This window comes from Ctenocephalides felis, unplaced genomic scaffold, assembly GCF_003426905.1.
Source record: "Ctenocephalides felis isolate EL2017-DRISC unplaced genomic scaffold, ASM342690v1 CF-g0.4_SCAFFOLD_03535, whole genome shotgun sequence".
NCBI classification, from domain to species: domain Eukaryota; kingdom Metazoa; phylum Arthropoda; class Insecta; order Siphonaptera; family Pulicidae; genus Ctenocephalides; species Ctenocephalides felis.
The window spans coordinates 1-13,808 of record NW_020539689.1 but is presented as its reverse complement, the minus strand read 5'-3'; the positions used below and the strand labels follow the sequence as shown (position 1 = coordinate 13,808).

General features: G+C 28.0%; 1 protein-coding gene across 1 annotated transcript; it reads right to left on the bottom strand.

The window, feature by feature from the left end:
- Window positions 1-9,034: 9,034 nt before the first annotated feature.
- Window positions 9,035-13,735, bottom strand: LOC113382649 (mediator of RNA polymerase II transcription subunit 29-like). The gene is made up of 5 exons (XM_026620898.1): window positions 13,448-13,735; window positions 13,294-13,355; window positions 13,135-13,219; window positions 9,213-9,459; window positions 9,035-9,144 (listed from the first exon to the last, which is right to left on the bottom strand). The coding sequence occupies exons 1-4, from the start codon at window positions 13,733-13,735 to the stop codon at window positions 9,244-9,246; spliced, it is 651 nt and encodes a 216-aa protein (XP_026476683.1). The 3' UTR covers window positions 9,035-9,144; window positions 9,213-9,243.
- Between the last annotated feature and the right edge of the window lie 73 nt (window positions 13,736-13,808).

Here is a 13,808-nt window from a genome sequence, read left to right as displayed (position 1 = left end):
ATAGTGACAAAATATGTATAGAGTGCTTGCCATGTCGTCCGAACCTAACTCAACGGTTTTCCATACATTTTTACTTAGGCTAGGATGCGCATGGTAAGCGTTACTTTAATATTTTTGAAGTAAATCTGTACAAAATGCAACGGAAGTGCGTTACAGCAGATAAGAGTCGAGTTCCTTCGTCATTCGCACTCGATGATATCATTTCTAAACGGGTCGATTGTGATTAGTCGTCGTGTATGTGAATAGAGATCTGTCGTTGTATACGTACCGATATCAACAAGTAAATCGACATAGATAGATAAATAAACATTTTAAAACTACATCGTAGTACAAATCTTGATTCAGTAAAAAATGTCGGAATCAGAAGAATATTTTACCCTGTTCCTTGAAAATAATAAAACTAATTAAACATTTGTGCCGTGTACTAAATGTAAGTTTATTGATTAGAAATTATTTCTATATTTTTCATAGTTTCTATAAATCTTTGAAGTCATTAAAATGGAAAATATTTTTTAGGCACGACAGATATTACAGCTGTTCAAAGAATGAGATTATATCGCCAGCGAAAAAGTGAAAAAAAAAATACAAGCAGTCAATTAATGTATGTTAATTTTAATTACATGAAGTTCTTCAAACACAATTATTACATTGATGAGTGAAGTCGCCAAAACAATATGTATTTAGGCGTTGTTTAACATAATCCACTGTGTGAACAAATATTATAGAAGTTTTTAATCAGCAATTACTTCAATCCTTTAATGAAGGTTTATTTCCAAATGCTAATTACAATGACAAACCGATCGTATGGCCTTAAAATGTGGTAGATCAGTAGATTTCATATAATTAATCGACTCGATCAATTAGAAGTTCAGATTCATCATTAAAATCGCCTTAAAAAATGAATTATTTATATATCTTATAGATATAAAATTCTTCTGTAATGGGGTATGAAAGGTTAATCCTCCTAAACGATTATTCGAATTTTCATAAATCTTCCTGAAGTTTGTTAAGGAAATTTTCTAGAATTTTTTGATTCATAAAAATATAGTTAGATTGCAGAAATAAATGGAAACAATTACAAAAAAAACGCTTATCATTGTTTGACTTTGAAAATATTTGAGGCATTGTTTGACATTAAAAACAAATGAAGACTGTCATTTGCTAAACATTTCTATTCACTTATAGGCTAAGACAATATTAAAATATAATATATTCATGATTATGAATAAGAAAAATGTAATAGTTACATCATTATAGCCGAAAAGCAGCTGAGATGTGCCAAAAATGCTAATAATTTAATAAGATAGAGTCAACGTGCGTATATTACAAGTTCTGATAAAATCAGAATTATAATCCAGTTAATGTGGGGGGTGGTGACGGAGTGCAAATTGTTTTCACTTCTAAGATTAAGATTAGCATATTTCCAAAATATAAAGCAAATTGGAGCATAGTAAAAAAAATTCGCAGGGCACACGCCGTTTTCCTCTCCATTTACTGCAATAATTTTGTTGATCGTAGGTTGAATAGAGCACATGTGAACAGAATTTGACAAATTAATTCACTTCAAATATGAACTTAAGTAATAATGTATATTGAATTATTAGTGAAAAAAATTTAATTTAGATCGTAAATTACTAAAAGCCAGTTAAAATATGGTACAAAATTATTAAAATTATAGGCAACGTTATTGAGGCAATTATTTTGGGTAGAAAAATTCAAGGTGATATTGTACCTTTACCGCGAATGCTATATATTAATTCTTTCTGAATTTGTTATACTTATAAAAGATTAAATTTTCAACATGTATGTATCTATGCTATGAATATAAATATATTACAAAGGCAGACGATGTCTTTTTGTGTGATAAATTTAAAAATCAATGTTTTTAGCATTGAATAAACAAAATCATATTTATACATTCACATCTACAGTACGACTAAAAAATATTGTATAACCCTTGGCATTAAAATAAATTGAGCTATTAGAATAAATTTTTGTTATATTGCAGTGTATAATTTTTAGTGTACAATTTATTTTACATATTTGTTAAAGGGATAATTAAAGTTTTATTTGAAAACAGTTCTACATTCAACATCACTTGTATATTGGTGTAAATAGTCTTTCAAAACAATTATTATTTTTAACTGAACAAAAAATATTAGTATAGGATATTAAAAATGTAGATGTGGGTACAGGACAACATCTGTCGGGTCATCTAGTATATATATATATATATTATACGCAATAAAATATAATTATTTATTCATATAAATAAATAATTTATATTCTTTAATAAATAAATGTAAATTCCCACTTACCTTTTCAGAAGCTGCTACCACATCATCTACCACGAATGCTAATGATTGTTTTTTCCTCCTGGCAAATCAAAATTTGCCAAAAAAATGATGAAATGGATGAAATGAATGGAAAACTGGAATGGAATTAAAAAAGAAGTTTAGGAATAGATTTATGATGAATGAATTTAACAGATAAGAAAGATATTACATCGGAGACTGATAATTCTAAGAGACATTGTTTAATATCAAATTTTATTAAATACTAGTTTTATATAAAATGAATCTTACATTATTAGTTTATAATTAGTTTAGTTTTAGGGACGCCTTCATATTAATTTTTTGTATCAAAAATTTAATTTTTTATACATTCATAAATCATTGATGGAAAAACTACTGAAATATTTTTTAAGTTGTACTGAAGTTTTGAATAAAATATTATACAATTGAAGAAGTGGACAGTATTTATATTTATATAATATATATAATATATATATATGAGTAAGTTCTTCAAGGCATACATCAAATAAAAGGCAAAGATTTAGAAGTTAATCTTTAATTTTTCCAAACGTTTCGACATAGTATTTTATGTCATCATCAGTGGATCTACAGAATGAATATTGAAAAATTAATATAATCTAGGAAAAAATGACAGAAAATTGGAAAAAGAACTATAGATATAAGTAATTAATTATAGCAATAACAATTATACTTAACAGATAGATAAACAAGAGAAAGAAAAGTAAAAGAAATATATATAAACATACAAAAGCGTAATATATACATAAATATACACACAAACAACATGTATATATGATATGCATGTAAAAACACGTACACATATGCATATATACATACGAACATACGTATATATAAACATATACATACGGACATGTACATATGTATATATACACATATATACATACATACACATACACATATACATATATACATACATACACACATATATATATATATAATATAATCTATATACAATACACACATATATATATATACAACATACATACATACATACATATGCAATACAGACACATACACATATATAGACAATGAAGGTAACTTACATAATATGGTCTTACATCAGTAGCTAGCGCTAGGAACACAATTTTGCACTATCATATATACATTAACTTGTTTTTTTATATATTATTTGTTGAACAGAGTATGGCAAAATATTTGTGAAATATATATATATTTTGCACAGAGAACGTAGTTTATGTGACAGAGCCCGAGGCTGTAGTAACATGTGTTTAAAAATTATTTGAAGAGACCGTTTGAGGGAATAGTGGCGGGTTTTTTACAATCAGTGTTTCTAAGTATGGGTGAGAGGCTAAGAATCAAAGTTCGGGATCGGACGCGTAAAGGGTAGGTTACGGTTCGGAATTACGTAGTTAAGAGGAAAAAATTTGGAAATATTATTAAGTATCACCTGATAATTTTCACAGAGTAAGGAGGCATCATGGCGTTTATTAATACAAAATTTCGAGGTGCTGATCAGACAAGATTCAGCAAATCTTCTCTGAATAATGTTCCTTTCGTGATAAGTATACTAGCGTTATAAAAGTCAAAAGAATGTTTAAAATTTTTTATATGTTCTGTTATCATAGTTTGATTTGTCGTGGGTTTTTAGAGTTATTATCATGTTGTTTAGTCGTTTTATTAAATTTTGTCCAGTTTCACCTATGTAAATGGAATCACAATCATTGCATTTTAATTATAAACAATATTTGATGTGCGTTCCAAACTAGTGGGTGATTTGAGGTTGGAAAAAAGGGAGCTAAGGGTTAAGTCTATGTTACAAATTAATCTTAAGTCGACCTTGTGGAACAGTTTTTTCCAAATGGGAAAGAGTTCTTTAATAAACGGGAGACAAACATTACCAATAGTCTTTCCCAGAAGAACTCTTTCCCATTTGGAAAAAACTGTTCCACAAGGTCGACTTAAGATTAATTTGTAACATAGACTTAACCCTTAGCTCCCTTTTTTCCAACCTCAAATCACCCACTAGTTTGGAACGCACATCAAATATTGTTTATAAATTAAAATGCAATGATTGTGATTCCATTTACATAGGTGAAACTGGACAAAATTTAATAAAACGACTAAAACAACATGATAATAACTCTAAAAACCCACGACAAAATCAAACTATGATAACAGAACATATAAAAAATTTTAAACATTCTTTTGACTTTTATAACGCTAGTATACTTTATCACGAACGGAACATTATTCAGAGAAGATTTGCTGAATCTTGTCTGATCAGCACCTCGAAATTTTGTATTAATAAACGCCATGATGCCTCCTTACTCTGTGAAAATTATCAGGTGATACTTAATAATATTTCCAAATTTGTTTCCTCTTAACCTACGTAATTCCGAACCTGTAAACCTACCCTTACGCGGTCCGATCCCGAACTTTGATTCTTAGCCTCTCACCCATACTTAGAAACACTGATTGTAAAAAACCCGCCAACTATTCCCTCAAACGGTCTCTTCAAATAATTTTTAAACACATGTTACTACAGCCTCGGGCTCTGTCACATAAACTACGTTCTCTGTGCAAAATATATTATATATTTCACAAATATTTTGCCATACTCTGTTCAACAAATTAATATATAAAAAAACAAGTTAATGTATATATGATAGTGCAAAATTGTGTTCCTAGCGCTAGCTACTGATGTAAGACCATATTTATGTAAGTTACCTTCATTGTCTATATATGTGTATGTGTCTGTATTGCATATGTATGTATGTGTATGTATGTGTATATATATATGTATGTGTATATGTATATATAATGTATATATATATATATATATGTGTGTATGTATGTATATATGTATATGTGTATGTGTATGTATGTATATATGTGTATATATACATATGTATATGTCCGTATGTATATGTTTATATATACGTATTGTTCGTATGTATATATGCATATGTGTACGTGTTTTTACATGCATATCATATATACATGTTTGTTTGTGTGTATATTTATGTATATATATTACGCTTTTGTATGTTTATATATATTTCTTTTTACTTTTCATTTCTCTTGTTTATCTATCTGTTAAGTATAATTGTTATTGCTATAATTATATTACTTATATCTATAGTTCTTTTTCCAATTTCTGTCATTTTTTCCTAGATTATATTAATTTTTCAATATTCATTCTGTAGATCCACTGATGATGACATAAAATACTATGTCGAAACGTTTGGAAAAATTAAAGATTAACTTCTAAATCTTTGCCTTTTATTTGATGTATGCCCTTGAAGAACTTACTCATATTTCTCAACATCAAAATTAACTACTTTAAATATATATATATATATATATATAGAATTTTGTGATATGAATGGAACAAATATTAAATGTTAAATATGAACAATACAACACTCAGATTTTTAACACACACTTTATTTAATAATTACAGACGTTTCGAGACCATGTTATGCCTCATCTTCAGTGTAATTTCAAAAACAGTTATTTAATTACTACACATTCTTTAATATTTTATTTAAATTACATTTAATTTTTGATATACAAAAAACACGAACTATTCCTTGCAATGCTTGACTCAGTACTAAAAAGATCAATTAAGAATTAATTTATAAAGTTATTCAGTAAAAAAGAATTAGTTGATAAAGTAAATTGTTTGGATTGTAATTGTTGTTATATTGGCCTTATTTGACAGAACTTAGAAAAAAGACTCAGGCAGCATGAATTACAATGCGAAAAAATTGATAACAAAAAATTTAAAAGTACGCTTGTGGATCATGCTAATATCAACAACCATAAGTTTAATTTTGATAATCTCCAAATCTTATTCCATGAAAAAGACTTATTTAAACGGAGCATGGCAGAATCATTGTTAATAGTTCGGACTAACAATAGAGTAAATCTGAAAACCGACACAAATATTTTACACCACTCTTATATAAACATCATTAATAATTATATATTTTTTCATTTATATTATTCTCGTCAATAAATTAATCTGTTTTCATATTTGTTGATTCTAGTACACTCCTTTTATTTACATTATAATAATACCCATCCTGTTCTCCAATATTTCGATACTTAAGATTTGTTTAAAATATTTTCATAAGTATCACATGTTTTTAGTACCGAGTCGAGCATTGCAAGGGATAGTTGGTGTTTTTTGTATATCAAAAATTAAATGTAATTTAAATAAAATATTAAAGAATGTGTAGTATATAAGTAACTGTTTTTGAAATTACACTGAAGATGAGGCATACCATCGTCTCGAAACGTCTGTAACTATTAAATAAAGTGTGTAAAAAATCTGAGTGTTTATATACTATATATATATATATATATATATATATATATATATATATATATATATATATAGTATTAGATTAAGTTTATGAAGTATGAAGTAGATTGATAAAAATTATCAAAATGATTTTAACCAATCAACTTATTTTTGATGAGAAAATTCCAAAACTATTCAAAACTGTTTTTTTGAAAGCATATTATTAATATTAATTCAAACACACCTTTAATACAAATCATTTTGCATAAAACAAAAAATGTTGACCTTAAAAAATTGGCAGAATCTTGATTTAGTTATTTAAATTCTTATTTAGTTTTAGAATATTTTTTATTTTTATTAAACAACTTAATTAAAAACAAATTAGAACATTTAATTATATTAATAATATTTCTTTTTCCTTTTTAATAAATGTCTAATTTAAATGATTAAAATGATATTCACTATATTTTTTGTAACTTTTGAACTGTTTGTGCAATTTAAATAAAGTATTAGACAAATTTGTTTACAATTAAATTATCTATAAATCTTTCTAATATTATAAAGTCGTACAACAACTCGGTGTATTTTAAAATTAATTTCGAAAGTTGACTATTGATATGATCTTATAGATACAATTGTGTAATTAATAACTATATCTATTGTAACTTTTGAACCGTTTGTGCAATTCAAATAAAAAATTAGGCAAATTTGTTCAAAATTAAATTATCAAAAATGTTTTCTAATATAACAAAACCCTACAGCAACTCTATATACTTTAAAATCAATTTTGAAAATGACTATTGATATGAGACATAGTGTAGTACTTGGATAGTGCATTTATTTACTATGTTTTTTGTAACTTTTGAACCGTTTGTGCAATTTAAATAAGATATGAGGCTCATTTGTTCAAAATTAAATTATCAAAAATGTTTTCTAACATATCAAAACCCTTATTTTAAGAAATATCTGATTAAAGTAATTAAAGTGTTAAAAGTAATTAACTTAAAGTGTTTTAAGTAATTTTTCCTTATGAAACCTTTATAATATATTTAAATATATACGAAAATCACTCTTAAGATTATCAGTATATTATAATTAAAATATAAATTATATATTTAACAGGCTTTTGGAAGACTTATGTAACGTTTCAAATTTAAAAATATATATATATATATATATATATATATATATAAAGCGAAAGGTTTTTTTCAGATGGTGAAATAAATATGATAAAATTGTTCTTGGGCATCCATCCAGTAATTAAAAACAGTTTTATTGAAAAAAATGTTTTTATTCAGAGAACATACGTTTCGGGTCTAGATTTGACCCATCTTCAGTGCATATAAATAAATTTGAAAAAAAAACACAAAAACACACAAAATTGCACGAAAAAATAAATAAAAACGTGACACGTAACAAGTACTCCAAGCTAACAACATGTTTGTTTGGAATAAGCTTTTTTATAATAAAATATATTATTTTAATTTTACAATTTTTCAAAATTTATCATAACTCGACGTTTTATCAATTTTTTGTTTCATATTTATTTTTTCGTGCAATTTCGTGTGTTTTTGTGTTTTTTTTTTCCAATTTATTTGTATGCACTGAAGATGGGTATATGGAAACGTATGTTCCCTGAATACAAACATTTTCTTTCAATAAAACTATTTTTAATTATTGGATGGATGCCCAAGAACAATTTTATCATATATATATATATATATATATATATATATATACATATACATATATATATATATATATATATATATATTTATATATACATATACATATACGTGGTCTGTTCAAAAAGTACCCGGAATTACTAATAATTGAATTTCGCGGGTCTGGAGTGTCTGATTGTCAAAATTTTTTTTTTATTGTGTTGGTATACATGCCCCTAAAGTATGATGAAATTTTCAGCTATATTCACTGTTTACTTTGTCTGTGGTAGTCGCTAAGGTTCGACGTGTTTTTCTGAGCTCGGCGATTTTTACAATGGAAGAATTGAAAAAGTCAAAGAATTTGTATTAAATTTTGCGTAAAAAATGAAATAAAGTGTTGCAAAGTGCAAAATTCACCAGATATGGCTCCGTGTGACTTTTTCCTATTGAAGAAAATCGCTGAGAGTGCTCAAGGACATATCAAAAAGTGAATATCAAGGGTGCTTCGAAAATTGGAAAAAACGCTGGCATAAGTGTATTATATCTGGGGGGGACTACTTTGAAGGGGACCACATTAATGTAGACGAATAAATAAATATTTTTTTGAAAAAACGAAAATTCCGGGTACTTTTTGAACAGACCACGTATATATATATATATATATGCATATATATATATATATATATATATATATATATATATATATATGCAGATTCAATAATTTATTGATAGATAAAGAATAAGAAACAGTCAACAAATAAGTAAAAAAGTAGAATAAATAGTATTAAAAAGTCAGAGTTACATAAGAATTCCACTTGCCTGTAGTTTACTACACATCCTCCTGCACATTTTCCTTAATTCACATCACAAACAACTGCAACAAAAAACAAAACAAATTACAACATCATCAAAACCGATTCTGCAATCATCATTACCACTCACCTTATACTAAATAATTATTTTTTCTATCAAATCATTCCGATATATTTTGGGCAGCAGCCACCAGTGTGTCGTGTATTTCCTTAGCATAACTTATTTGTGACCTGACAGTCGACAGATATTGTGGATATGAAATGGCAGCTTGTTCAGGCTGAGGCGGAGGTAAGGGCTCCACACGAGTTGCAGCCACTGGTAAAGGTAAGTACTGGTGTGCAGATGCTGATTGGCTCAGACATTGGATGGAAGTTTTCTGGAAAGGAAATAGGCATATATATATAGACATATATAAATATATATTAAATTTTTTATATAAATTTAAAACTGAATATCACATAAATATATATATATATATATATATATATATATATATATATATATATGTACGTGTATACAATACATATATGTAATACTTTTTATCCCGTTTTTCATTCTCATTCATTATATATATATATGTATATATTAGAGATGGGCTTATCATATCCGAAGCCGGATCGACTCGGATTTAACTCCGCTTCAGGGAGGAGTTATATCCGCTTAACAACTCCACGACTCCGACAACTTTGAAACCGAAATACTCGACACAAATGCGTCGAGTGCGTTGTTTATGCATCTAAGGATTTGCCAAATCCCATTTAATTTTTTTAAATGAAAATTTACGAATAAAATAAAATTAAAAAATATTAATAAACCACATGATCGACTCAACGACTCGTAAGTTTAACAGTGTTGACCAAAGTAAAAACACAAAACTTTCTTTTGATGAGAAAATAATTGATTTTTTGGAATAATTTTATTTAAAAATAATGTAGTAAACTTTGTAATAAAAGCAAAACATTTATCATAAAATATTTTTATCGAATAATGCTTCTGCTTTCTAATTTTTTTTCTGCTATTTCTATTCGAGAATTAATATTATATCAGATAGTTCGATTAGCATATTATTACTTTTATACAATTATATAATTGTGTAAAAGTAATAATATAATATAAATATTTTTTGTTGCTTAAATACATTGACGTCACTGATATATTTTACACTCTAAAAAGTATTGTTATTTCAGGCTATAGAAAAAACCGACTAAATGTGTCCAAATTCACGGCCAAAGATTGTCGTAGTTAGAAATATGACCCCTTACTATTCAATAAATTATACTTTGGAGTTATTCACGCTTGAACACAATTTCATTGTTCTCTATCTTTGAAGTAATATTTTTGTATTTTCTGGAAAAAACGTATACCTAAAACGTCATAAAACTGCCTGTTTAGAAGACGAGAAAGCGACAGCTTCCTTAGTACCAGTGTTCGCGCCAATCAAAGCATGCGGTTATATTGATATATAAACAAAAAATCATCAGTCGATAATCACATAATAAATAAAATCAATCAATACGTTATCAAAAACATATTAAAATTATTGTGAATACACTTATAACTTGTTATTAACATAAAAAATATTACTAGTTACAAATTATAGTATTTTACAATTGGTCCTTCAAAATTCAATCACAACAACCATTGAAAAAATAACCAGTTTAGGGAAGTCGGATATGACAAATCCGGCGAGACAACTCCACTCGGATTCACTCCGAGGTAGGAGTTGTATCTGAGTGATAACTCCGGAGTGAGTTACCCATCTCTAGTGTATATATATATATATATATATATATATATATATATATATACTAGCTAGCCCGGCCACGCGTTGCTGTGGCTAAGTAATCTATTGGTGGCAAGGAGGTAGTTTAGAGACAGGAGAAGCATATGAAATACTTTTTATCCCGTTTTTCATTCTAATTCAGAATTAATTATTTATAAACTATCCATGTAGTTTATTCAGGGTAGTCAATTTATGATACTATCAATGATTTCATTCATTACATTCGATTGTCAACTGTCATTCTGTGTTTCTGTCAGTGAAATTAACCTCTACTACCTCATGTTAAATATAGTTTTTTTTTTTTTTTATTACAATTTATTTTTGTTAATCAAGACTTTAATGTCTTATTTACAAAATTGATATGAGCAAAAAAATATATAAAAAAAACAAAAAATGCAATACATTGATGTTAAATATAGTGAATGAATATTAGTTCTTGGTTCTATATATGTAAGGTGAAGTGAAGTTTAATTAATAATGACGCGACCAAGACGATCGAATCTTTCCAAAAAAGCCGTAATGCATGAAGAATGCGAAATATTGCAAATGCAAGGACTGAAGAAAAACATTACATACATTTACATTTATATGTACATTTTGTCGAATAACTTATTCTCTGTTATAATTTCCCAGAATTTATCGAAGAATGAATAGTAATATTTGAAAGTCCGGGGTTAAAAGTTCCACCACCAAAGTGTTCAAAACCAGTAAAGCTAAGTATTGTTTAACAACGATATTTAAAAGTAGAGGGTAAAAGATGTATAACCAACTATAACCTTGATTCTCATGATTTTGCTATCGGAAGATAAACGGTTATTCTTTGAAATTTGGTGATTCATTAGGTGAAAATGTATTTTTTTTTGAAAAATACTTTTAAAATTAAAATATGACATTAAACCTGTTTGCCACCTGGCCGTTCCAAGTTACCCCGCCTATAGGGTAAAAGGTCTAAATCATAAATCATATTTTAATGATGAATGCTATAGCATCTACGTCAAATTATTGACTAAGGAAAATGATGCAGTTTCAACTTAAAAATAATCTTGCACGTTAACACGTTCGCGCCCAATAAAAGTTTGAGTAATCGGATTATCGTATTTCGATCGTTATATACTAGATGAATGCTATAGCATCCACGTTAAGTTAGAGACTATGAAAAAAGATGGAGTTTCAAGTGAAAACTGATCTTGCATTTTAACACGTTCGCGCCCAATAAAAGCTTGAGTAATCGGATTATCGTATTTTGATCGTTATATACTAGATAAATGCTATAGCATCCACGTTAAGTTAGAGACTATAAAAAACTGAAAATGGAGTTTTAACTGAAACTGATGGAGTTTCAACTGAAAAGTGATCTTGCATTTTAACACGTTTGCTCCCAATAAAACTTTTATTAGACAGAATATCATATTTCAATCGTCGTATACTAGATGAATGCTATAGCATCCACGAAAAATATTGCGCTTCTATTTTACGCAACTATGGAAAAAGGAAAAAGTTGGCGCCCTTTAAAAGTTTCCGTAGTCACATTATCATATTTAAATCGTGAATGCTATAGCATCCACGTCAAGTATTGCGCTTATGACAAATTTTTGAAAGACATTAAAAGTACATTTCTACAATGTAGAAGTAGCTGGCAGTTTAACTGAACGTAGTCAGATTATTGTTCGTTTGAAATGTGCCATTTGTTGTGATATAATTGGTTTGATTTTTATAATATAATTAATATTTGCTCAAAGTCAAATTGGACCTTCGGGCCTCGCCCTGCTCTACGTATATATTTTTTTATTAAATTTACTTTAGTTCATCAAATGTTACTTGAAACTTTTCAAAAAGCAGGTCAAAGCAGATATATCTGATTCATTTTCTATCTCTCCTCGCAAAAATTTGAATATTTTGTATAAGCTCAGTAGTAATATTTATAATATACACAAAATCCAGAATCCAAAAAGAATCTGGAAAACTTGAAACGTAATCAATGATTCAAAAGACCAAAAAAGACTTGGATTGGATTATATCATAAAGAAAGTGTTTAAAACTTTCAGACAAATAATAGACAAACTAATGGGGTTTATTGTTTTTATAATACCTCATTGTATATAGCATTCAAACAACACATCCTTTATACACTTAAAGTATTAATATTTTTGAATATCTAAAAATTGTTTAGAATATACCTTACTTAGCAAAACAATGTTTATCAGGTCAGCTAGTATATATATATATATATATATATATATATATATATACATATATAAATTAACTTACCAAATGTAGTTCGATTTGATCACACTTTGAATAAAAGTCTTCAATGCATTTATCAAACCGAGTATCATCATCAACTGTGGTCTTACTGTAAAATAAAATAATCATTTATTGAAAATATTTACATTTATAAATTTATTTAAACTATTACATTATACTTACACCATTCCTGTGTCAAGTTGGTGATTCTTATGTAAGACTTGTGCTGCTGTTTTTAAGGTAACCTGAGACAAAGGACAAAAATCAACTTCATAATTAAAAAAGACACAAAAGAAGTTTTACTAATACTAAATCAAAGAGTCCTTTATCATCTTACCGAAAGTGACTCCCTCAGCGGTCCAATCAAAGACTTGACCTTCGATATATTATCCAGCTTATCGGCAGGTGGAACTTGAGCATTCTGCTGCTGCTGCTGTTGCTGTTGTTGCTGTTGCTGCTGCATAGCATGTTGCTGTTGCATTTGTTGAGGAGAAGGTTGCTGCATAATACCTTGAGGTACTCCGACACCTCCAGGACCAACAGGCACACCTCCAGGTCCAACAGGTACACCCTCTGGTCCTACAGGGACTCCTCCAGGACCGACTTGGACTCCTGGCATTCCCATTTGGTTTACTGGGACCCCACGCCTTGTTGGGGCATACCGTGCATGTTCATATTCATCATGGTAATGGAATCTG